This window comes from Heptranchias perlo, chromosome 24, assembly GCF_035084215.1.
Source record: "Heptranchias perlo isolate sHepPer1 chromosome 24, sHepPer1.hap1, whole genome shotgun sequence".
NCBI lineage: Eukaryota > Metazoa > Chordata > Chondrichthyes > Hexanchiformes > Hexanchidae > Heptranchias > Heptranchias perlo.
Window position 1 is genome coordinate 50,535,870 of NC_090348.1, and position 26,291 is coordinate 50,562,160.

General features: G+C 44.5%; 1 protein-coding gene across 8 annotated transcripts in view; it reads right to left on the reverse strand.

Moving 5' to 3' along the window:
* The window catches only part of dennd6b (DENN/MADD domain containing 6B), a 236,093-nt gene that overhangs the window by 85,746 nt on the left and 124,056 nt on the right, over positions 1-26,291 (reverse strand). For 7 of the 8 annotated variants that reach the window (XR_010967118.1, XR_010967117.1, XR_010967119.1 and 4 more), the window contains one exon: positions 19,075-19,170. The exons of the other annotated variant lie outside the window; for it this stretch is intronic. Coding sequence is in view for 4 of the 7 variants with exons in the window: in XM_068005278.1 (XP_067861379.1) it covers positions 19,075-19,170 (96 nt within the window). In the remaining 3 variants the exon portion in view is untranslated. The remainder of the gene's footprint in view (positions 1-19,074; positions 19,171-26,291) is intronic. 8 annotated transcript variants of the gene reach the window in all.

The following is a 26,291-nucleotide window of genomic DNA, read 5'->3' on the forward strand; positions in this document are numbered from 1 at the left end:
CTCCTGCACACAATCCCATTAGCCCTCTTCACACTACAGCTCCATTACATTACTTTGTAATCTCTCCTTCATCCACCCAGTCCTCATTAAACTCATTTCCTCTATAAAACTCATCACACTTCCACATCATAGGAAGGAACACAGGAAAAGGAGTAGGCCATTCAGCCCCTCGAGCCTGTTCCACCATTCAATTAGATCATAGCTGATCTGTATCTTATCTCCATCTATCCGCCTTGCAGCAGCTGGTGTCACTGCAGCTCATCCATGAGGCTGAGAGCTACCTGGATAGGAAGTTTCTAGAGGTGGTCACCCCACAGCTTGAGAGAGTGCAGGCAGAGAGGGACTGAGTGACCGCCAGACAGACAAGGAGAACCAGGCAGGTAGTGCAGGAGTCCCCTGAGGGCATCTCACTCTCTAACCAGTATTCAGTTCCGAATACTGGTGAGGGTTCCTCTGGAGAGTTCAGCCAGAGCTAAGACCATAGCACCTTGGGTGGCTCAGCTGTTCAGGGGGTGGCGAGGAGAAAGGTCAGGAGAGCAATAGTGATAGGGGATTCTATAGTTAGGGAAGCAGACAAGCGTTTCTGCGGCTGATGTGATTCCAGGATGGTATGATGCCTCCCTGGTGCCAGGGTCAAGGATGTCACTGAGCGGCTGCAGAACATTCTGGAGGGGGAGGGTGAACAGCCAGAGGTCATGGTCCATATCGGTACCAATGACATAGGCAGAAGGAGGCATGAAGTCCTGCAGGCAGATTTTAAGGAGTTGGGACCTCAAAGGTAGTAATCGCCGGATTACTCTTGGTGCCACGCGCTGGTGAGTATAGAAACAGGAGGATAGAGCAGATGAATGTGTGGCTGGAGGGAGGTCTTTAGGTTCCTGGGGCATTGGGACCAGTTCTGGGGGAGGTGAGACCTGTACAGCCCGGATGGGTTGCACCTCAACAGAGCTAAGACCAATGTCCTCACGGGGATGTTCGCGAGTGCTGTTGTGGAGGGGGGGGGGGTGTAGGGGGTCTAAACTAATTTGGCAGGGGGTTGGGCACCAAGATGTAACATTGGAAAGGAGAAGCAAGATGTACAAAGTATTGGGAGAGAAAGATAGCACTAGAGCGAGAAATAGCACGGTAGTAGATGGGACCAGACAGAGAGAGTACAAGAAAGTCGAAGATAGATTTACAATGCATTTTTGTAAACGCATGAAGCGTGTTAAACAAGGTTGGTGAGCTGCAGGTGCAATTAGCCACATGGGAATATGATGTTGTGGCGATAACGGAGACCTGGCTCAAAAAAGGGCAGGATTGGATAAATATTCCTGGATACAAGGTGTTCAGGAAAGATGGAGAAGGGAAGAAAGGAGGAGGGGTGGCAGTATTGATTAAGGAGAATATTGCAGTGCTGGAGAGAGAGCATTTCCTGGAGGGGTCAAGGATAGAATCTATTTGGTTAGAGTTAAGAAACAACAAAGGTACCATTACACCACTGGGTATATTCTATGGGCCACCAATTAGTGGGAAGGAGATAGAGGAGCAAATTTGCAGGGAAATTACAGAGAGGTGCAAAAGCCGTAGAGTTGTGATAACTGGAGACTTCAACTATCCTAATATAGACTGGGATAGTAATACTGTAAGGGGCAAAGAGGGGGAGGAATTTGCAACGTGTGTTCAGGAGAACTTTCTTGACCAGTACGTTTCCGGCCCAACGAGGAAGGAGGCATTTCTGGACTTGGTTGTGGGGAATAAGGTGAAGCAAGTGTCAATGGTGAAACATTTAGGATACAGCGATCGTAATATCATAAGGTTTAGAATAGCTATGGAAAAGGACATGGACCACTTTAAAGTAAAAATACTCAATTAGAGGGCAAATTTCAGTGAAATGAGAACAGATGTGGCCCGGGTAAATTGGAATCAAAGATTGGCAGGCAAAACTGTAATTGGACAATGGGTGGCCTTTAAGGAGATAGTTCAGGTAGTCTAGGTACATTCCCACGCGGGAGAAAGGTAGGGCAACTAAAGCCAGAGCTCCCTGGATGACAAAAGAGATAGAGAGTAAGATGAAGCAGAGAAAAGGTGCATATGGCAGATGTCAGGTTGATAGCACAAGTTAGAACCAGGCAGAATATAGAAAGTTCAGGGGGTGGGGGGGGGGGGGGAAAGAGTGAAAAAGGAAGTAAGAGGGGCAAAGAGAGTGTATGAGAATAGACTGGCGGCAAACATAAAAGGGAATACAAGAGTCTTCTATAGGCATGTAAATAGTAAACGGGTAGTGAGAGCAGGGATGGGGCCGATCATGCCCCCTGGATGATAAGAAGCATACAGGATAAGATAAGGCAAAAAAAGGGAAGCTTATGTCAGACAAGAGCTCAATACTGCAGAAAGCCTAGAGGAGTATAGAAAGTGCAGGGGTGAAATTAAAAAGGAAATTAGGAAAGCAAAGGGTAGGGCATGAAAAAATACTGGCAAGTAAAATTAAGGAAAACCCAAAAATGTTTCATAAATACATAAAGAGCAAGAGGATAACTAAGGAAAGAGTAGGGCCTATTAGAGACCAAAAAGGTAACCTACGTGTGGAGGCGGAAGATGTATGGTTCTTAATGAATAGTTTGAGTCTCAATTCACAAGAGGGGGAACGACGCAGAGTTGTAGTTAAGGAGGAGTAGTGTGAAATATTGGATGGGATAAACAGAGTGAGAGAGGAAGTATTAAGGGATTAGCATCTTTGAAAGTAGATACATCGCCAGGCCTGGATGAAATGTATCCCATGCTGCTAAGAGAAGCAAGGGTGGAAATAGCGGAGGCTCTGACCATCATTTTCCAATCCTCCCTGGCTACAGGTGCGGTGCCAGAGGATTGGAGGACTGCTAATGTTGAACCGTTGTTTAAAAAGGGAGAAAGAGATAGACCAAGTAATTATAGGCCTGTCAGTCTAACTTCAGTGGTGGTCAAATTATTGGAATCGATTCTGAGGGACAGCATAAATAGTCATTTAGCAAGGCATGGGTTAATCAAGGACAGTCAGCATGGATTTGTTAAGGGAAGGTCGTGTCTGACTAACTTGATTTGAATTTTTTGAGCAGGTAACAAGGAGTGTCGATGAGGGTAAAGCTTTTGATGTAGTCTGCATGGATTTTAACAAGGCTTTTGACAAGGTCCCACGTGGCAGACTGGTCAAAAAAGTAAAAGCCCATAGGATCCAAGGGAAAGTGGCTAGTTGGATCCAAAATTGGCTCAGTGGCAGGAAGCAAAGGGTAATGGTTGATGGGTGTTTTTGCAACTGGAAGGACGTTTCCACTGGAGACCCACAAGGCTCAGTACTAGGTCCCTTGCTTTTTGAGGCATATATTAATGATTCGGACTTGAATGTGGGGGGCTTGATCAGGAAGTTTGCAGATGATACAAAAATTGGCCGTGTGGTTGATAGTGAGGAGGAAAGCTGTAGACTGCAGGTAGATAGCAATGGACTGATCAGGTGGGCAGAAAAGTGGCAAATACAATTCAATCCAGAGAAGTGTGAGTTAATGCATTTGGGGAGGGCAAACAAGGCAAGGGAGTACTGCGAATTTTAGCTATGACAAAAGATTGGATAGGCTGGGGTTGTTTTCTTTGGAACAAAGGAGGCTGAAGGGAGATTTAACTGAGGCAAATGAAATTATGATGGGACTAGATAGAGTGGATAGGGTGGACCTATTTCCCTTAGCAGAGGGGTCAGTGACCAGGGGGCATAGATTTAAAGTAATTGGTAGAAGGATTAGAAGGGAGCTGAGGAGAATTTATTTCAGAGGGTGATGGGGGTCTGGAACTCACTGTCTGAAAGGGCGGTAGAGGCAGAAACCCTCAACTCATTTAAAAAGTACTTGGATATGCACTTGTGAAGTGCCGTAACCTACAGGGTTACGGACCAAGTGCTGGAAAGCGGGATTAAGCTGGATAGCTCTTTTTCGGCAGGTACGGACACGATGGGCCGAATGGGCTCCTTCTGTGCCCTAACTTTCTATGATTCTATGATCAGGGACCAAAAAGGAGATTTACTCATGGAGGCAGAGGGCATGAGCGAGGTACTACATGAGTACTTTGCATCTGTCTTTGCCAAGGAAGAAGATGCTGCCAGAGTCTCAGTAAAGGAAGATGTAGTTGAGATGTTGGATTGGCTAAAAATTGATGAGGAGGTGGTACGAGAAAGGCTAGCTGGACTTAAAGTAGATAAGTCACACGGTCCGGATGGGCTGCATCGTTGGTTGCTGAGGGGAGTAAGGGTGGAAATTGCAGAGGTACTGGCCATAATCTTCTAAACATCCTTAGATACGGGGGTGGTGCCAGGGGACTGGAGAATTGCAAATGTTACACCCTTGTTCAAAAAAGGATAAACCCAGCAACTACAGGCCTGTTCGTTTAACCTCGGTGGTGGGATAACTTATAGAAACAATAATCCGGGACAGAATTAGCAGTCACTTGGACAAGAGTGGATTGATTAAGGAAAGCCAGCACGGGTTTGTTAAAGGCAAATCATGTTTAACCAACTTGATGGAGTTTTTTGATGAGGTAACAGAGAGGGTAGATGAGGGCAATGCGGTTGATGTGGGATATATGGACTTTCCAAAGGTGTTTGATAAAGTGCGCATAAATAGACTTGTCATCAAGATTGAAGCCCATGGAATAAAGGGGGCAGTAGCAACATGGATACAAAATTGGCTAAGTAACAGGAAGCAGAGAGTAGTGATGAATGGTTGTTTTTCAGACTGGCGGGAGGTGTACAGTGGTGTTCCCCAGGGATCGGTACTAGGACCACTGCTTTTCTTGATATATATTAATGACTTCGACTTGTGTGTACAGGGCACAATTTCAAAATCTGCAGATGACATAAAACTTGGAAGTGTAGCGAACAGTGAGGAGGATAGTGATACACTTCAAGAGGATATAGACAGGATAGTGGCATGGGCGGACACGTAGCAAATGAAATTTAACGCAGAAAAATGCGAAGTGATACATTTCGGTAGGAAGTATGAGGAGAGGCAATATAAACTAGAGGGCACAACTCTAAAAGGGGTCCAGGAACAGAAAGATCTGGGGGTATATGTGCACAAATCATTGAAAGTGGCAGGGCAGGTTGAGAAAACGATTAAAAAAGCATATGGGATCGTGGGCATTATAAATAGAGGCATAGAGTACAAAAGGAAGGAAGTCATGATGAACCTTTATAAAACACTGGTGCGACCACAACTGGAGTATTGTGTCCAGTTCTGGGCACCGCACTTTAGGAAAGATGTAAAGGCCTTAGAGAGGGTGCCGAAAAGATTTACTAGAATGATTCCAGGGATGAGGGACTTTACTTACGTGGATAGATTGGAGAAGCTGGGGTTGTTCTCCTTGGAACAGAGAAGATTGAGAGGAGATTTGATAGAGGTATTTAAAATCATGAAGGGTCTAGACAGAATAGATAGAAAGAAACTGTTCCCATTGGCAGAAGGGTCAAGAACCAGAGGATATAGATTTGAAGTGATTGGCAAAAGAACCACAGGTGACATAAGGAAAAGCGTTTTTGCACAGCGAGTGGTTATGATCTGGAATGCACTGCAAGGGGGTGGTGGTGGAGGCAGATTCAATCGTGGCTTTCAAAAGGGAACTGGATAAGTACTTGAAAGGAAAAAATTTGCAGGGCTACGAGGATAGGGCAGGGGAGTGAGACTAACTGGGTTGCTCTCGCATAGAGCCGGCACGTACTCGATGGGGCGAATGGTCGCCATCAGACCATAAAAGATAGGAGCAGGAGTAGGCCATTCGGCCCCTCGACCCTGCACCGCCGTTTAATGAGATCATGGCTGATCTGATTTTTACCTCAACTTCACTTTCCCACCCTTTCCCCTCCTTCCGTGCTGTAACCTTTCTATGATTCTGTGGTTCCGTAACCCTTAATACCCTTGCTTAACAAAAATCTATCAATCTCAGTTTTGAAATTTTCAATTGATCTCCAGCCTCAACACCTTTTCAGAAGAGAGTTCCAGTTTTCCACTACCCTTTGTGTGAAGAAGTGCTTCCTGACATCCTGAATGGCCTAGCTCTAAATTTGAAGGTTATGCCCCCTTGTTCTGGACTCCCCCACCAGTTTCTCTCTATCGACCCTATCAAATCCTTTAATCATCTTAAACACCTCAATTAGATTGTCCCTTAATAGTCAATATTTGAGGTAGTACAAGCCTAGTCTATACTACCTGTCCTGATAATTTAACCCTATCAGCCTCGGTATCATTCTGGTGAATCTGCGCTGCACCCCCTCCAAGGGCAATATATCCCTCCTGAGGTGCGTTGCTCAGAACTGAATGCTGTACTCCAGATGGGGTCTGACCAAGTTTCTGTACAGCTGTAACATGACTTCCACCCCTTTGTATTCCAGCCACCTCCAGATAAAGGCCAACATTCCATTAGCCTTTTTAATTATTTTTTATACTTGTCCACTAGCTTTTAGTGATTTCTGTACTTGGACCCCTAAATCTCTCTGCTCATCCACAGTTCCTAGCTTCTTGCCATTTAGAAAATACTGTGATCTATCTTAGGTCCAAAATGGATCACCTCACACTTTCCCACATTGAATTCTATCTCCTACAGTTTCGCCCACTGTTAATCTATCAATGCCCTTTGCAACTTTCTGCTCCCATCTTCACTATTTACTGTGCCACCTAACTTAGTGTCATCAGCAAACTTATTTATATGGCTCTCTATTCCTTCACCCAAGTCATTTATAATTATCGTGAAAAGCTGCAGCCCCAGTACATATCCCTGGGGTACAAGGACACCCAGGTCCCTTTGTACATCAACATTTCCCAATCTATCACCATTTAAATAATACTCTGCCTTTCTGTTTTTCCTTCCAAAGTGGATAACTTCACATTTATCCACATTATACTGCATTTGCCATGTATTTGCCCACTCACTCGACTTGTTTAAATCACCTTGAAGCCTCTTTATATCCTCCACATAACTCTCAATCCCACCTAGTCTTGTGTTAACAGCAAACTTGGAAATATTACATTTGGTTCCCTCATCCAAATCATTGATATATATTGTGAATAGCTGGGGCCCAAGCACAGATCCCTGCGGTACCCCACTAGTCATCGCCTGCCACCCCGAAAAAGACCCATTTATTCCTACTCTCTGTTTCCTGTCTGTTAACCAATTTTCAATCCATACCAGTATATTACCCCAATCGCATGTGGTTTAATTTTCCACACTAACCTCTTATGTGGGATTTTATCAAAGGCCTTCTGAAAATCCAAATACACCACATCCACTGGTTCTCCCTTATCTATTCTACCAGCTACATCCTCAAAAAACTCCAGTAGGTTTGTCAAACACTTTGTCTAATCCCGCTGATATTTTCTAAGTATCCTGTTATCACATTCTTCATAATAGATTCTAGTATTTTCCCTACTACTGATGTTAGGCTAACCGGTCTGCAGTTCCCTGTTTTCTCTCTCCCTCCTTTTTTAAATAGTGGGGTTACATTTGCCACCCTCCAATCTGCAGGAACTGTTCCATAATCTATAGAATTTTGGAAGATGGCAACCAATGCATCCACTATTTTCATGGCTACCTCTTTTAGTACTCTGGGATGCAGATAATCAGGCCCTGGGGATTTAACAGCTTTCAGTCCCATTAATTTCTCTAGCGCTATTTTTTTTACTAATACTAATTTCCTTTAATTCCTCCTTCTCACTAGACCCTTGATTCCCTAGCATTTCTGGGAAGCTATTTGTGTCCTCTTCCGTGAAGACAGAACCAAAGTATTTGTTTAATTGCTCTGCCATTTCCTTGTTCCCCTTTATAAATTCTCCCGTTTCTGACTGTAAGGGACCTACATTTGTCTTCACTAATCTTTTTCTATAGAAGCTTATACAGTGCGCTTTTATGTTCCCTGCAAGTTTACTCTCATTCTCTATTTTTCCCCTCTTAAATCAATCTCTTGGTCCTTTTTTGCTGAATTCTAAATCCTCAGGCTTGCTACTTTTTCTGGCAACTTTATTTGACTGCTCTTTGGATCTAATACTATCCTTAATTTCTTTTGTTAGCCATGGTTGAGCCGCTTTTCTTTTTGTGTTTTTGCACCAGAAAGGAATGTATAACTGTTCATGCATTCATTCCTTAAATACTAGCCAATGCCTAACCCTAACCCTAATGCACCTTTTAATGTAACGCCCTAATCTATCATAGCCAACTCACTTCTCATACCTTCATTGTTTCCTTTGTTTAGATTTAGGACCCTAGTTTCGGATTGGACTACTTCACTTTCCATCTTAATGAAGAATTCTATCATGTTATGGTCACTCTTCCCTTAAAGACCCCAGACAAGAAGATTATTAATTAACCCCTTCTCATTGCACAATATCTAATCTAGAATAGCCTGTTCCCTAGTTGGCTCCTCAATGTACTGGTCTAAAAAGCCACCTTGTACACACTCTAGGAATTCATCCTCCACAGTATTATTGCTAATTTGGTTTGGCCAGTCTATATGTAGATTAAAGTCACCCATGATTACAGTAGTACCCTTGTTACATGCACCTCTAATTTCCAGTTTGATCATCCCCTACATTACCACTACTGTTTGGAGGCCTATAGACAACTCCCACCAGTGTTTTCTGCCCCTTGGTGCGTCCCCCCACTTATTTAGTTTAAAGCCCTATATACCTCCCTAGTTATTCGATTCGCTAGAACTCTGGTCCCGTTATGGTTCAGGTGTAGGTAGTCCCAACGTGACAGCTCTCTCTTTCCCCAGTACTGGTGCCAGTGCTCCACAAACCGAAACCCACTTCTCCCACACCAAACTTTGAGCCACGCATTCATCTTCCTGATCCTATTGACCCAATGCCAATTTGCTCGTGGCTCAGGTAATAAATTTAAAACAGAAATAGACAGTTTCCTAGAAGTAAAGGGAATTAGGGGTTACGGGGAGCGGGCAGGAAATTGGACATGAATTTAGATTTGAGGTTAGGATCAGATCAGCCATGATCTTATTGAATGGCGGAGCAGACTCGAGGGGCCAATTGGCCTACTCCTGCTCCTATTTCTTATGTTCTTATTGCCGTTGAGGTTCTGCTTTTTAATTTAGTACCTAGCTGCTCAAACTCTCTTGGCAGAACCTTTTTCTTAGTCCTACCTATGTTGTAGGACATAGGTAGTTCCTCCTCTTGATTTGTTTTTAGTTTTCCCCTTATTTCTGGCATTTTATCCTCATCCTCTACTGTGAAGATCGATACAAAGTAGCTATTTAGTAAGTCTGTCATTTAGAATCATAGAAGTTTACAACATGGAAACAGGCCCTTCGGCCCAACATGTCCATGTCGCCCAGTTTATACCACTAAGCTAGTCCCAATTGCCTGCACTTGGCCCATATCCCTCTATACCCATCTTACCCATGTAACTGTCCAAATGCTTTTTAAAAGAAAAAATTGTACCCGCCTCAACTACTGCCTCTGGCAGCTCGTTCCAGACACTCACCACCCTTTGAGTGAAAAAATTGCCCCTCTGGACCCTTTTGTATCTCTCCCCTCTCACCTTAAATCTATGCCCCCTCGTTATAGACTCCCCTACCTTTGGGAAAGGATTTTGACTATCTACCTTATCTATGCCCCTCATTATTTTATAGACTTTTATAAGATCACCCCTAAACCTCCTACTCTCCAGGGAAAAAAGTCTCAGTCTATCCAACCTCTCCCTATAAGCCGAACCATCAAGTCCTGGTAGCATCCTAGTAAATCTTTTCTGCACTCTTTCTAGTTTAATAATATCCTTTCTATAATAGGGTGACCAGAACTGTACACAGTATTCCAAGTGTGGCCTTACTAATGTCTTGTACAACTTCAACAAGACATCCCAACTCCTGTATTCAATGTTCTGACCAATGAAACCAAGCATGCTGAATGCCTTCTTCACCACCCTATCCACCTGTGACTCCACTTTCAAGGAGCTATGAACCTGTACTCCTAGATCTCTTTGTTCTATAACTCTCCCCAATGCCCTACCATTAACGGAGTAGGTCCTGGCCCGATTCAATCTACCAAAATGCATCACCTCACATTTATCTAAATTAAACTCCATCTGCCATTCATCGGCCCACTGGCCCAATTTATCAAGATCCCGTTGCAATCCTAGATAACCTTCTTCACTGTCCACAATGCCACCAATCTTGGTGTCATCTGCAAACTTACTAACCATGCCTCCTAAATTCTCATCCAAATCATTAATATAAATAACAAATAACAGCGGACCCAGCACCGATCCCTGAGGCACACCGCTGGTCACAGTCCTCCAGTTTGAAAAACAACCCTCTACAACCACCCTCTGTCTTCTGTCGTCAAGCCAATTTTGTATCCAATTGGCTACCTCACCTTGGATCCCGTGAGATTTAACCTTATGGAACAACCTACCATGCGGTACCTTGTCAAAGGCTTTGCTAAAGTCCATGTACTACACAGCCCTCATCTATCTTCTTGGTTACCCCTTCAAAAAACTCAATCAAATTCGTGAGACATGATTTTCCTCTCACAAAACCATGCTGACTGTTCCTAATCAGTCCCTGCCTCTCCAAATGCCTGTAGATCCTGTCTCTCAGAATACCCTCTAACAACTTACCCACTACAGATGTCAGGCTCACCGGTCTGTAGTTCCCAGGCTTTTCCCTGCCTCCCTTCTTAATTTCCTGATTTCCAATTACAATATCACCTGCATGTGTCATTAAGGGACCCACATTACTCTTAGCTACCTTTTTTCTCTTAATATATTAGTAAAAACCTTTAGCGTTATACTTGATGTCCTTGCCAAGCTTTTTCTCATATTCTTTACCACACTTACCACTTTCTGTGTATCCCTTTGCTGTTATTTATCTCTCTCCCAGTCCACAGGACCTCTACTGTTCTTTGCCTTCATAAAAGCCCTTTCTTTTAGTTTTATACTATCTCTCACTTCCCTGTTGACCAAGGTTGTTTAATTGCACAAGTAGAGCTCTTGCCCTTTAGTGGCATGTACAGGTCTTGTCTTGTACCAAATGCTTTTCTGAACACTTCCCACTGTTCATCCGTAGTTTTATCTGTTAGTAGTTCTGCCCAGTCTATTGTGGTCAATTCCTACCTCCTCCCTCCAAAGTCAGCCTTACCTAAATTTAAAACCTTGGTTCAAGACACACCCTTCTCCCTCTCAAACCTAAAATTGAATTTAATCATATTATGGTCACTGTTAACTAGGTGTTACCTTAGTGTTAGATTATTGGCCAATGCAGGCTTATTACTCATTACTAAATCTAAGATGACCTGTTCTCTTGTTGGTAGACATGATACCCTTGTTTTTATATATGCAGTGTCATGAGTCTGGGAATTGAGAGAAGTCCGAGTAACAACCGTGCCTCCTGTCGTGTTTTATGATTTCTTTGCAGAAAAGATTTCGGCATTAAGTTACGTTTAAATGTCGGGCTTAACAGCAAGACAAAAGGTGGTTAAAATACTAATAAGCTAGACATCGAAAATAGTAATCAAACAGCAATTTACTTGTACTTATTTCAATTTAGTATATTGTCTTCACTGCTCACAACGCTGTCTCCTCTACATTGGGAAGAACAAACGCAGATTGGGTGAATGCTTTGCTGAACACCTCTGCTCAGTCTGCAAGCATGACCCTGACCTTCCGGTTGCTTGCCATTTTAATTCTCCGTCCCACTCTGATCTCTCTGTCCTCAGCCTCTTACACTGATCCAATGAAGCTCAACAGAAGCTCAAGGGACAGCACATCATCTTTCGATTAGGCACTTTACAACCTTCTGGACTCAACACTGATTTCAATAACTTATCATAACCACTGCTCCCATTTTTTCAGACAGCAGGTGCTGGTAATGGTCCTGCTGTTGCCATTTACAGCTCCTCTAGATCCATCTTTTGTTTCTTTACTTGTCCAATTACCACCCTCCTTGCCTTGCACCATCATCCCTTTTGCCTCCACCCTATCAGAGACCTTCCCTTTTACATAGAAACATAGAAAATAGGAGCAAGAGTAGACCATTCTGCCCTTCAAGCCTGCTCCGCCATTCAAAATGATCATGGCTGATCATCTAACTCAGTACCTTGTTCCCGCTTTTTCCACATATCCCTTGATCCCTTTAGCATTAAGAAATATATCCATCTCCTTCTTGAATACATCTAATGACTTGGCCTCCACTGCCTTCTGTGGTAGAGAATTCCACAGGTTCACCACCCTCTGAGTGAAGACATTTCTCCTCATTCTAAATGGCATACCCCATATCCTGAGACTGTGACCCTGGTTCTGGACTCACCAGCCATCAGGAACATCCTCCTTGCATCTAGTTTGTCTAGTCCTGTTAGAATTTTATATGTTTCGATGAGATCACCGCTCATTCTTCTAAATTCTAGTGAATACAGGCCTAGTCGACCCAATCTCTCCTCATACGTCAGTCCTGCCATACCAGGAATCAGTCTGGTAAACCTTCGTTGCACTCCCTCCATGGCAAGGACATCCTTCCTCAGATAAGGAGACCAAAACTGCACACAATACTCCAGATGTGGTCTCACCAAGGCCATGTATAACTGCAGTAAGACATCCCTGCTCCTGTACTCAAATCCTCTTGCAATGAAGGTCTACATACCATTCGCCTTTCTAACTGCTTGCTGCACCTGAATGCTCGCTTTCAGCGACTAGTGTTCAAGGACACCCAAGTCTCGTTGCACCTCCCCTTTTCCCAATCTATCACCATTCAGATAATAATCTGCCTTTCTGTTTTTACAACCAAAGTGGATAACCTCACATTTAACCACGTTATACTGCATCTGCCATGTTCTTGCCCACTCACCCAACTCGTCTAAATCACCTTGGAACCTCTTTGCATCCTCCTCACAGCTCACATTCCACCCCAGCTTTGTGTCATCTGCAAACTTGGAAATGTTACATTTAGTTCATTGATATATATTGTGAATAGCTGGGGCCCAAGCACCGATCCCTGCGTTACTACAAAATGCTGCTTTACAGAGGGGATCTGGGTGTCTTTGTACATGAATCACAAAAAGTCAACATACAGGTGCAGCAGGTAATCCGGAAGGCAAACAAAATATTGGCCTTTATTTCTAGGGGGATGGAGTATAAAAGCAGGGAAATCATGCTACAACTGTACAGGGTGCTGGTGAGACCGCACCTGGAGTACTGCGTACAGTTCCGGTGCCCTTATTTAAGGAAAGACATACTTGCATTGGAGGCAGTTCAGAGAAGGTTCACTAGGTTGATTCCGGGTATGGATGGTTGCCTTATGAGGAAAGATTGGACAGGTTGGGTCCATACTCATTGAAGAATGAGAGGAGACTTTATTGAAACATACAAGATTCTGAGGGGACTCGATAGGGTAGATGCTGAGAGGATGTTACCCCTCATGGGGGAATCTAAAACTAGGGGGCATAGTCTCAGAATAAGGGGTCGCCCATTTAAGATGGAAATGAGGAGGAATTTCTTCATCCAGAGGGTCGTGAATCTTTGGAATTCTTTATCTCAAAAAGCTGTGGAGGCTGAGTCATTGAATACATTCAAGGCTGAGATAGACACATTTCTGATCAGCAAGGGAGTCAAAGGATATGGGGAAAAGGCGGGAAAGTGGAGTTGAGGTAAAAATCAGATCAGCCATGATCTCATAGAATGGCGGAGCAGGCTCGAAGGGCCGAATGGTCTACTCCTGCTCCTATCTCTTATGGTCTTATGGTCCCACTAGTCACTGCCTGCCAACTGAAAAAGACCCATTTATTCCAACTCTCTGTTTCCTGTCTGTCAACCAATTCTCAATCCATGCCAGTATATTCCCACAATCACATGTGCATTAATTTTGCACACTAACCTCTTGTGTGGGACCTTAACAAAAGCCTTCTGAAAATCCAAAAACACCACATCCACTGGTTCTCCCCTATCTATTCTACTAGTTACATCCTCAAAAAACTCCAATAGATGTGTTAAGCATGATTTCTCTTTCATAAACCCATGCTGACTTTGTCCAATCCAGTTAATGCCCTCCAACTGTTCTGCTATCACATCTTTTATAATAGACACTAGCATTTTCCCCCACTACTGATGTTAGGCTAACTGGTCTGTAATTCCCTGTTTTTTCTCTCCCTCCTTTTTTAAATAGTGGGGTTACGTTTGCCACCCTCCAATCTGTAGGAACTGTTCGAGAGTCTATAGAATTTTGGAAGATGATCCCCAATGCATCCACTATTTCCTCCCCTCCCCTTCTTACCCCCTTTCCCTGGCTCTGTACTTGCTTAAAAACTGTTAAATCTTCAACTTCTTCCAGTTCTGACGCAAGGTCATCGACCTGAAACGTTAACTCTCTCTCTACAGATGCTGCCTGACTTGCTGACTATTCCCAGCATTTTCTGTTTTTATATAAGCAATTCATTAGTCTGTCCTGCTAATTGATAAACACCTCACAAAGATTGTATTATGCAGTCCCTGGTCCTGAGTACTCACCAGGGGTTGTGTGGCACAGTCCCTCCTTTCCAGTTGTGAACATAGAGATAAATACACACTGAAGTCAGCATTTTAAATAGAAAGCCACTACGGCAAGCTATTGCCCAAATGCAGAAGGCTGGGATGCAGTTAGAAGTTATTTTAAGTCAAGTAAGACAACCCACTTGTTTGGGGAGGCATAGCATGTTCATTATTTTGTTTTGTTACAAAATAATGAATGAGCTGTATTAACTGAATTGATTCCAAGCATATCTGTTGCTGTGTATGTTCCTGTGCTGTCTGAAAAATAAAATAGCTTAATGACTCTTTCTAGCCTCATCTTGCTAAAATGTAAACAGCCGGTTTGCTGAAAGATTGGAGAAGCAAAGGTGTGGAAAATTATCACCTGCCTCACCTGAAGACTATCCATGGTCTCGACTCCCTTGGTGCAATGCCATGGGGCATTAATGAGTATGTCTTTATAGATGTTCTTCAGTCCCTACTTACATTTCTCATTTTTATTGCCTATTTATTCATAGAAAGGATTCCTGTTGGAATTTACAAAATCTAGGCCGACACCCAAGTGCAGGACCGAGGGAGCGCGGCACTGTCGGAGGGACTGGACCGAGGGAGCGCGGCACTGTCGGAGGGGCCGGACCGAGGGAGCGCGGCACTGTCGGAGGGACCGGACCGAGGGAGCGCGGCACTGTCGGAGGGGCAGGACCGAGGGAGCGCGGCACTGTCGGAGGGACCGGACCGAGGGAGCGCGGCACTGTCGGAGGGACTGGACCGAGGGAGCGCGGCACTGTCGGAGGGACCGGACCGAGGGAGCGCGGCACTGTCGGAGGGACCAGACCGAGGGAGCGCGGCACTGTCGGAGGGACCGGACCGAGGGAGCGCGGCACTGTCGGAGGGGCCGGACCGAGGCACTGTCGGAGGGACCGGACCGAGGGAGCACGGCACTGTCGGAGGGACCGGACCGAGGGAGCGCGGCACTGTCGGAGGGGCCGGACCGAGGGAGCGCGGCACTGTCGGAGGGACCGGACCGAGGGAGCGCGGCACTGTCGGAGGGACCAGACCGAGGGAGCGCGGCACTGTCGGAGGGACCAGACCGAGGCACTGTCGGAGGGACCAGACCGAGGGAGCGCGGCACTGTCGGAGGGACCAGACCGAGGGAGCGCGGCACTGTCGGAGGGGCCGGACCGAGGGAGCGCGGCACTGTCGGAGGGACCGGACCGAGGCACTGTCGGAGGGGCCGTCTTTCGGATGAGATATTAAACCGAGGCCTCATCTGCCTCTCAGATGGACATAAATGATCCCATCAAAGAACAGCAGGGGAGTTTCCCCAGTGCCCTGGCCAACATTTATTCCTCAACCAACATTACTAAAACAGATTATCTGATCATGATCTCATTGCAGTTTGTGGGACCTTTGCTGTGCACAAATTGGCTGCCGTGTTTCCTACGTTACAACAGTGACTACACTTCAAAAGTACTCAATTGGCTGTAAAGCGCTTTTGACGCCCTGAGATCTTGACAGGTGCTATGGAAATACAAGTCTTTCTTTCTTTTGTCTTAAAGTTTTAAGGTGATGATGTGTCTTCCTGGTTCTGTACTTGTAAACATTTTAAAGTTTATTTTTGAAATTTTGCAAGTGTTATCATCCTCTTCCTAACCATCGAGTATCCCTGACTGAGATGCTCTCGATGCTTCAGGTCAGCTGACAGTGGAAGAGGGATCTTACACTTCCCTATCTGCTCTAACTTGCAGTGAGGTAACGTCAATCTGCCCTGCTCTTGAACACTGTAACTGGCTTCTATAGTGATCAGGAGCAGGCCAGGATGAAGTTCCCTCCCTGTGCAAGTTACAGCAGATAGAGAAGTGTAGGTTCTGGTCATTATCTCATTGCTGTTTGTGCGACCTTGCTGTGCACAAATTGGCTGCCACGCTTCCTACCTTACAACAGTGACTACACTTCAAAAGTAAAGCTTTTGGCTGTAAAGCGCTTTGAGATGTCTACGGTCGTGGAAGGCGCTATATAAATACAGGGGATAGACAGGCGTTTCTGAAACCGCCGTGAGTCTTGCATGATGTGTTGCCTCCCTGATGCTAGGGTAAAGGACATCACTGAATGAGTGCAGAACATTTCGCGGAGGGAAGGGGAACAGCCAGAAGTCGTCGTCCATGTTGGAACCAATGACATAGGAAGGAAAAGGGTTGAGGTCCTACAGACAGAGTCTCAGGAGCTAGGGAGGAAGTTGAAAAGCAAGACCTCAAAAGGTAGTAATCTCGATTACTCCCAGTGCCACGTGCTGGAGAGTATAGGTGCAGTAAGAGAAGACAGGTTAACACATGGCTGGAGAAATAGTGCAGGAGGGAAGGCTTCAGATTCCTGGGCATTGGGACCAACTTTGGGGCAGGAGGGACCTGTACAAGATGGACGGGTTGCACCTCAACAAGCCTGGGACCAAAGTCCCCGTGGGTAGGTCAACTAGTACCGTGGGGGAGGATTTAAATTAATTTGGCAGGGGGAGGGGCACCAGGATGAAGCATTAGAGAGAAGGTATAAGGTGCACAGAGGACTGGGAGAGACAAATGGCATTAGAATAGAGTAGTTTAGAAATAGGAGGGATCAGACAGTGGGGTGGGGGAAGACAAGCAAGGCAGACCAAGATGAGTTTGGAGTGCATGTGCATAAATGCACGGAGCATGGTAAATAAGGTTGATGAGCTGCCGGCTCAAGTAACCACATGGGATTATGATATAACAACAATAACGGAGACCTGGCTCAAACAAGGGGAGGATTGGGCACTTAATATTCCTGGCCAGTCAGCTTAACATTGGTGGTGGGGAAACTTTTAGAGACATTAATCCGGGACAAAATTAATTGGCACTTAGAAAAATATGGGTTAATAAATGAAAGCCAGCACGGATTTGTTAAAGGCAAATTGTGTTTGACTAACTTGATTGAGTTCTTTCATGAAGTAACAGAGAGGGTTGATGAGGGTAGTGCAGTTGACTTTGTGTATATGGACTTTCAAAAGGCGTTTGAAGTACCACATAACAGACTTGTTAGTAAAATTGAAGCCCATGAGATTAAAGGGGCAGTTACTGCATGGATACAAAATTGACTAAGGGACAGAAAGGAGAGAGTAGTGGTGAACGGTTGTTCTTAACACTGGAGGGGAAGTATATAGTGGTGTTCCACAGGGGTTGGTATTAGGACCACTGCTCTTTTTGAAATATATTAATGACATGGACTTGGGCATAATTTCAAAGTTTGCAGATGACACGAAACTCGGAAGCGTAGTGAACAGTGAGGACGATAGTAACAGACTTGAGGAGGACATAGACAGACTGGTGAAATGGGCTGAAACATGGCAGATGAAGTGATTCATTTTGGTAGGAAGAATGAGGAGAGGCAAGATAAACTAAATGTTACGATTTTAAAGGGGGTGCAGGAACAGAGACACCTGGGAATGTGTGTACATATCTTTGAAGGTTGAGAAGGCTGTTAAGGCATACGGGATCCTTGGCTTTATAACAGAGGCATAGAGTACAAAATCAAGGAAGTTATGCTACATTAGAACATAAGAAATAGAAGCAGGAGTAGGCCATACGGCCCCTTGAGCCTGCTTCATCATTCAGTAAGATAATGCTGATCTTCGTCCTCAACTCCACTTTCCCACTCGATCCCCATATACCTTGATTCCCTTAGAGTCCAAAAATCCATCGATCCCAGTCTTGAATATTATCAATGACTGAGCATTCACAGCCCTCTGGGGTACAGAATTCCAAAGATTCACAACCCTCTGAGTGAAGAAATTCCTCATCTCAGTCCTAAATGTCCGACCCCTTATGCTAAGACTATGTCCCCTGGTTCTAGACTCTCCAGCCAGGAGAAACATCCTCTCAGCATCTACCCTGTCAAGCCCTCTTAGAATCTTATATATGTTTCAATGAGATCACCTCTCATTCTTCTAAACTCAAGAATATAGGCCCAATCTACTCAATCTTTCCTCATAGGACAACCCACTCATCCCAAGAATCTAGTGAACCTTCGTTGCACTGCCTCTAAGGCAAGTATATCCTTCCTTAGGTAAGGAGACCAAAACTGCACACAGTACTCCAGATGTGATCTCACCAAAGCCCTATAGAATTGCAGCAAGACTTCCTTACTCTTGTACTCCAACCCCTTGCAATATGATTTTGAACGAGTATATAAGGAGAAACTGTTTCCAGTGGCAGAAGGGTTGGTAACCAGAGGACACAGATTTAAGGTAATTGGCAGAACCAGAGGCGACACTAAGAAAAAAATTTTACCCAGCGAGTTGTTATGGTCTGGAATGCACTGCCTGAAAGGCTGGTTGAAGCAGATTCAATAATAACTTTCAAAAGGGAATTGGATAAATACTTGAAGTGGAAAAAATTGCAGGGCTATGGAGAAGAGCAGGGGAGTGGGACTAATAGTGCAGCTCTTTCAAAGAGCCGGCAAAGGTGGACAGAATGGCCTCCTTCAGTGCTGTATCATTCTATGATTCTATGATCCATCCCACCACTTCAACAAACACAAATACAAACATTCTATGATGCTTTAACTTACGGTGCCTGCGTTCGTGTTGTGTACTCTTTAAATTCAGTGTCATGGATGGTGAAGTAAGGTCGATAGTCACAGCAGTATCTCAGGGGTGCAATGCAACTACAACAGAAAACACATACACTGACAACAAATCTGTGTACTGCGCTCATATGTACAAATTCTCTGTGAAAGAGGTATGGACAGATTCAACAAAAAGTAGCCCTTAAACATACCAAATAGAAATCAGTTAACAGACACATCAAACCTTTCCTTGCTCAATCCACTCTACTTACCTGATAACACGGAGTAGAATTTCCTGAATGTAAAATATAAACTAATAATGTATTGCGTCAGGCCACTCAGCAATTCCTATTGACTGCTTATCTATTATGACATGAAGAGTGAAGAGGAATTTCATATAGTTTGCATAATAAATGCTTTGATAGCTCTCTAACAAAACAATCAGGTACTGGAGTTTCCCCTGTATATTCTATTGATATACTCAATATCCAAATAAACTGGTGTAATTAGAGATGGTCAGGTACTTAGGCAGATGTTGCTAGTTAGCTGGAGTTTTTTTTAAACAAGCTACAGAATATTTTGTTTGCAGCAATCTTGAAGGGTATAATGAATAATTGAGACTAAGTTTTTTGTAAATGTAAATGAAAATAGCTTTTTGATAAATTCTGCTCACCAAAGTTGCTGAGAGAGGAGCTTGAGGAAGGTGGAGCTGAGATCAATTAGAATGGAGGAGGTGGGCTTATCTGGCATTCTATTTGAACAGAGTTAAGTTTTCTATCCCATATACCCGCCATCACAAAATGTGCCAACTTCCACCTTTGTAACTTCTCTCTGTAACATCCCGTCTCCACACATGCCTCAACCCATCTGCTGCTGAAACCCTCATCCATGCTTTTGTCATCTCCAGACTCAACTATTCCAATGATCTCTTGGCTGGCCTCCAATCCTAAAACCTCCATTAATTTGAACGCATCGAAAACTCTGCTGCCCCTATCCTAACGCGCATGGAGAACCACTCAACCATCATATAATTTTACGGCAAAGAAGGAGGCCATTCGGCCCATCGTGTCTGTGCTGGCCGAAAAAGAGCTATCCAGCCTAATCCCACTTTCCAGCTCTTGGTCCGTAACCTCGTAGGTTACGGCACTTCAAATGGCATATTCAAGTACTTTTTAAATGCGATGAGGGTTCCTGCCTCGACTAACCCTATCGGGCGGTGAGTTCCACACCCCCAACACCCTCTAGGTGAAAGAATTTTTCCTCCCCTCTAATCCTCCTACTAATTACTTTAAATCTATGCCCCCAGTTATTGACCTCACTGCCAAGGGAAATAGGTCCATCCTATCCACTCTATCTAGGCCCGTCATAATTTTACACACCTCAATTAAATCTCCCCTTAGCCTCCTCTGTTCCAAAGAAAATAACCCCAGCCTATCCAATCTTTTCTCACAGCTAAAATTCTCCAGTCCTGGCAACATCCTCATAAATCTCTGTACCCTGTCTAGTGCAATCACATCTTTCCTGTAATGTGGCGGCCAGAACTGTACGCAGTGCTCCAGCTGTGGCCTAACTACTGCCTGAAAATTCTCTGGACTCGGCAAAGGACCCGGCAGATTGGAAAACTGCTAATGTAACACCGTTATTTAAAAAGGGTAGTAGGCAGAAGGCTGGAAATTATAGACCAGTCAGCCTAACATCTGTGGTGGGTAAAATTTTGGAGTCTATTATTAAGGAGACAGTAGCGGAACATTTGGATAAACATAATTTAATAGGACAAAGTCAGCATGGCTTTACGAAGGGGAAGTCATGTCTGACAAATTTGCTTGAGTTCTTTGAGGATATAACGTACAGAGTGGATAAAGGGGAACCAGTGGATGTAGTGTATTTAGACTTCCAGAAGGCATTCGACAAGGTGCCACATAAAAGATTATTGCTCAAGATAAAGAATCACTGGATTGGGGGTAATATTCTGGCATGGGTGGAGGATTGGTTATCTAACAGGAAGCAGAGAGTTGGGATAAATAGTACATTCTCGGACTGGCAACCAGTAGCCAGTGATGTTCCGCAGGGGTCGGTGCTGGGTCCCCAACTCTTTACAATCTATATTAACGATTTGGAGGAGGGGACCGAGTGTAACATATCAAAGTTTGCAGATGATACAAAGATGGGAGGGAAAGTAGAGAGTGAGGAGGACATAAAAAACCTACAAGGGGATATCGACAGGCTGGGTGAGTGGGCGGAGATTTGGCAGATGCAATACAATGTTGGAAAATGTGAGGTTATGCACTTTGGCAGGAAAAATCGGAGAGCAAGTTATTATCTCAATGGCGTGAAACTGGAAAGTACTGCAGTACAAAGGGATCTGGGGGTCCTAGTGCAAGAAAATCAAAAGGTTAGTATGCAGGTGCAGCAGGTGATCAAGAAGGCCAACGGAATGTTGGCTTTTATTGCTAGGGGGATAGAATATAAAAACAGGGAGGTATCGCTGCAGTTATATAAGGTATTGGTGAGACCGCACCTGGAATACTGCATACAGTTTTGGTGTCCATACTTAAGAAAAGACATACTTGCTCTCGAGGCAGTACAAAGAAGGTTCACTCGGTTAATCCCGGGGATGAGGGGGCGGACATATGAGGAGAGGTTGAGTAGATTGGGACTCTACTCATTGGAGTTCAGAAGAATGAGAGGCGATCTTATTGAAACATATAAGATTGTGAAGGGGCTTGATCGGGTGGATGCGGTAAGGATGTTCCCAAGGATGGGTGAAACTAGAACGAGGGGGCATAATCTTAGAATAAGGGGCTGCTCTTTCAAAACTGAGATAAGGAGAAACTTCTTCACTCAGAGGGTAGTAGGTCTGTGGAATTTGCTGCCCCAGGAAGCTGTGGAAGCTACATCATTAAATAAATTTAAAACAGAAATAGACAGTTTCCTAGAAGTAAAGGGAATTAGGGGTTACGGGGAGCGGGCAGGAAATTGGACATGATTTTAGATTTGAGGTTAGGACCAGATCAGCCATGATCTTATTGAATGGCGGAGCAGGCTCGAGGGGCCGATTGGCCTACTCCTGCTCCTATTTCTTATGTTCTTATGTTTCATACGGTTCTAGCAAAACCTCCCTGCTCTTATATTCTATGCCTCGGCTAATAAAGGAAAGTATCCTATATGCCTTCTTAATCACCTTATCTACCTGTCCTGCTACCTTCAGGGATCAGTGAAGATGCATTCCAAGCTCCCTCTCTGTTCCTCTACACGTCTCGGTATCCTCCCATTTATTCCGTTCGCCTTGTTTGCCCTCCCCAAATGCATTACCTCACACTTCTCTGGATTGAATTCCATTTGTCACTTTTCTGCCTACCTGACCAGTCCATTGAAATCTTCCTGCAGTCTGCAGCTTTCCTCCTCACTATCAACCACACGGCCAATTTTTGTATCATCTGCAAACTTCTTAATCATGCCCCCCACATTTAAATCTAAATTAACATATACCACAAAAACCAAGGGACCTAGTACTGAGCCCTGCGGAACCCCACTGGAAACAGCCTTCCAGTCATAAAAACACCCAGTCAACCATTACCCTTCGCTTCCTGCCACTGAGCCAATTTTGGATCCAAATTGCCACTTTCCCTTGAATCCCATGGGCTTTTACTTTCCTGACTAGTCTGCCATGTGGGACCTTGTCAAAAGCCTTGTTAAAATCCACATAGACGACATCAATCGCACTACCTTCATCGACCCTCCTTGGTACCTCCTCAAAAAATTTAAGTTATCCACTTCGGAAGGAAAAAGAAAAAGGCAGAATATTATTTAAATGGGGATAGATTGGGGAATGTTGATGTACAAAGGGACCTGGGTGTTCTTGTATACCAGTCACTGAAAGCAAACATGCAGGTGCAGCAAGCAGTTAGGAAGGCAAATGGTATGTTGGCCTTCATTGCAAGAGGATTTAAGTACAGGAGCAAGGATGTCTTACTGCAGTTATACCGGGCCTTGGTGAGACCACACCTGGAGTATTGTGTACAGTTTTGGTCTCGTTACCTAAGAAAGGATATACTTGCCATCGAGGGAGTGCAGCGAAGGTTCACCAGACTGATTCCTGGGATGGCAGAGCTGTAACATGAGGAGGGATTGGGTCGACTCGGCCTGTATTCACTCGAGTTTAGAAGAATGAGAGGGGATCTCATTGAAACATATAAAATTCTGACAGGGCTAGACAGACTGGATGCACAGGGAGGATGTTTCCCCTGGCTGGGGGGGGGCCCAGAACGAGAGGTCACAGTCTCCGGATACGAGGTAGGACATTTAGGACTGAGATGAGGAGAAGTTTCTTCACTCAGAGGGTGGTGAACCTGTGGAATTCTCTACCACAGAAGGCTGTGGAAGCCAAGTCACTGAATATATTTAAGAAGGAGCTAGATAAATATCTAGACACAAAAGGCATCAAGGGGTATGGGGAGAAAGCAGGAATATGGTATTGAGATAGAGGATCAGCCATGATCATATTGAATGGCGGAGCAGGCTTGAAGGTCCGAATGGCCTACTCCTGCTCCTATTTTCCATGTTTCGACAAGAAATAGGTGCAGGAGTAGCTCATCCGACCCCTCAAGCCTGCTCCGCCATTCAACAAGATCATGGCTGATCTTCGACCTCAATGCCATTTTCCTGCACTATCCCCATATCCCTTGATACCTTTAATATCGAGAAATCTATCGATCTCTGTTTTGAATGAACTCAATAACAGCCTCCACAGCCCTCTGAGGTAGAGAATTCCAAAGATTCACAATCCTCAGTGAAGAAATTTCTCCTCATCTCAGTCTTAAATCCGGAGTCATGAGTTCAAATCCCGCCACGGCAGCTGGCGAATTTAAATTCAATTAATTAATTAAATAAAAATCTGGAATTAAAATACTAGTATCAGTAATGGTGGCCATGAAACTACCGGATTGTCGTAAAAACCCATCTGGTTCACTAATGTCCTTCAGGGAAGGAAACCTGCCGTCTTTACCCGGTCTGGCCTATATGTGACTCCAGACCCACAGCAATGTGGTTGATTCTTATTTGCCCTCTGAACTGGCCTAGCAAGCCACTCAGTTGTAAAATCTCGCTAAAAAAAGTCATAATAAGAATAAAACTGGACGGACTGCAAGAAAATCAAAAAGTTAGTATGCAGGTGCAGCAGGTGATCAAGAAGGCCAATGGAATGTTGGCTTTTATTGCTAGGGGGATAGAATACAAAAACAGGGAGGTATTGCTGCAGTTATATAAGGTATTGGTGAGACCGCACCTGGAATACTGCACACAGTTTTGGTGTCCATACTTAAGAAAAGTCATACTTGCTCTCAAGGCAGTACAAAGAAGGTTCACTCGGTTAATCCCGGGGATGAGGGGGTGGACATATGAGGAGAGGTTGAGTAGATTGGGACTCTACTCATTGGAGTTCAGAAGAATGAGAGGCGATCGTATTGAAACATATAAGATTGTGAAGGGGCTTGATCGGGTGGATGCGGTAAGGATGTTCCCAAGGATGGGTGAAACTAGAACTAGGGGGCATAATCTTAGAATAAGGAGCTGCTCTTTCAAAACTGAGATGAGGAGAAACTTCTTCACTCAGAGGGTAGTAGGTCTGTGGAATTTGCTGCCCCAGGAAGCTGTGGAAGCTACATCATTAAATAAATTTAAAGCAGAAATAGACAGTTTCCGAGAAGTAAAGGGAATTAGGGGTTACGGGAAGCGGGCAGGAAATAGGACATGAAGCTGAGTTCGGATCGGTCAAGGCCCTGTGGGTGGCGGAGAGGCCGGGTCCTGAAAGAATCACAGAATCATAGAAGTTACAACATGGAAACAGGCCCTTCGGCCCAACATGTCCATGTCGCCCAGTTTATACCACCAAGCTAGTCCCAATTTCCTGCACTTGGCCCATATCCCTCTATACCCATCTTACCCATGTAACTGTCCAAATGCTTTTTAAAAGAAAAAATTGTACACGCCTTTACTACTACCTCTGGCAGCTCGTTCCAGACACTCACCACCCTTTGAGTGAAAAAATTGCCCCTCTGGACCCTTTTGTATCTCTCCCCTCTCACCTTAAATCTATGCCCCCTCGTTATAGACTCCCCGACCTTTGGGAAAAGATTTTGACTACCGACCTTATCTATGTCCCTCATTATTTTATAGACTTCTATAAGATCACCCCTTAACCTCCTACTCTCCAGGGAAAAAAGTCCCAGTCTGTCTAACCTCTCCCAAAAAGTCAAACCATCAAGTCCCGGTAGCATCCTAGTAAATCTTTTCTGCACTCTTTCTAGTTTAATAATATCCTTTCTATAATAGGGTGACCAGAACTGGACACAGTATTCCAAGTGTGGCCTCACCAATGCCCTGTACAACTTCAACAAGACATCCCAACTCCTGCATTCAATGTTCTGACCAATGAAACCAAGCATGCCGAATGCCTTCTTCACTACCCTATCCACCTGTGACTCCACTTTCAAGGAGCTATGACCCTGTACTCCTAGATCTCTTTGTTCTATAACTCTCCCCAATGCCCTACCATTAACGGAGTAGGTCCTGGCCCGATTCGATCTACCAAAATGCATCACCTCACATTTATCTAAATTAAACTCCATCTGCCATTCATCGGCCCACTGGCCCAATTTATCAAGATCCCGTTGCAATCCTAGATAACCTTCTTCACTGTCCACAATGCCACCAATCTTGGTGTCATCTGCAAACTTACTAACCATGCCTCCTAAATTCTCATCCAAATCATTAATATAAATAACAAATAACAGCGGACCCAGCACCGATCCCTGAGGCACACCGCTGGTCACAGGCCTCCAGTTTGAAAAACAACCCTCTACAACCACCCTCTGTCTTCTGTCGTCAAGCCAATTTTGTATCCAATTGGCTACCTCACCTTGGATCCCATGAGATTTAACCTTATGTAACAACCTACCATGCGGTACCTTGTCAAAGGCTTTGCTGAAGTCCATGTAGACCACGTCAAATGCACAGCCCTCATCTATCTTCTTGGTTACCCCTTCAAAAAACTCACTCAAATTTGTGAGACATGATTTTCCTCTCACAAAACCATGCTGACTGTTCCTAATTAGTCCCTGCCTCTCCAAATGCCTGTAGATCCTGTCCCTCAGAATACCCTCTAACAACTTACCCACTACAGATGTCAGGCTCACCGGTCTGTAGTTCCCAGGCTTTTCCCT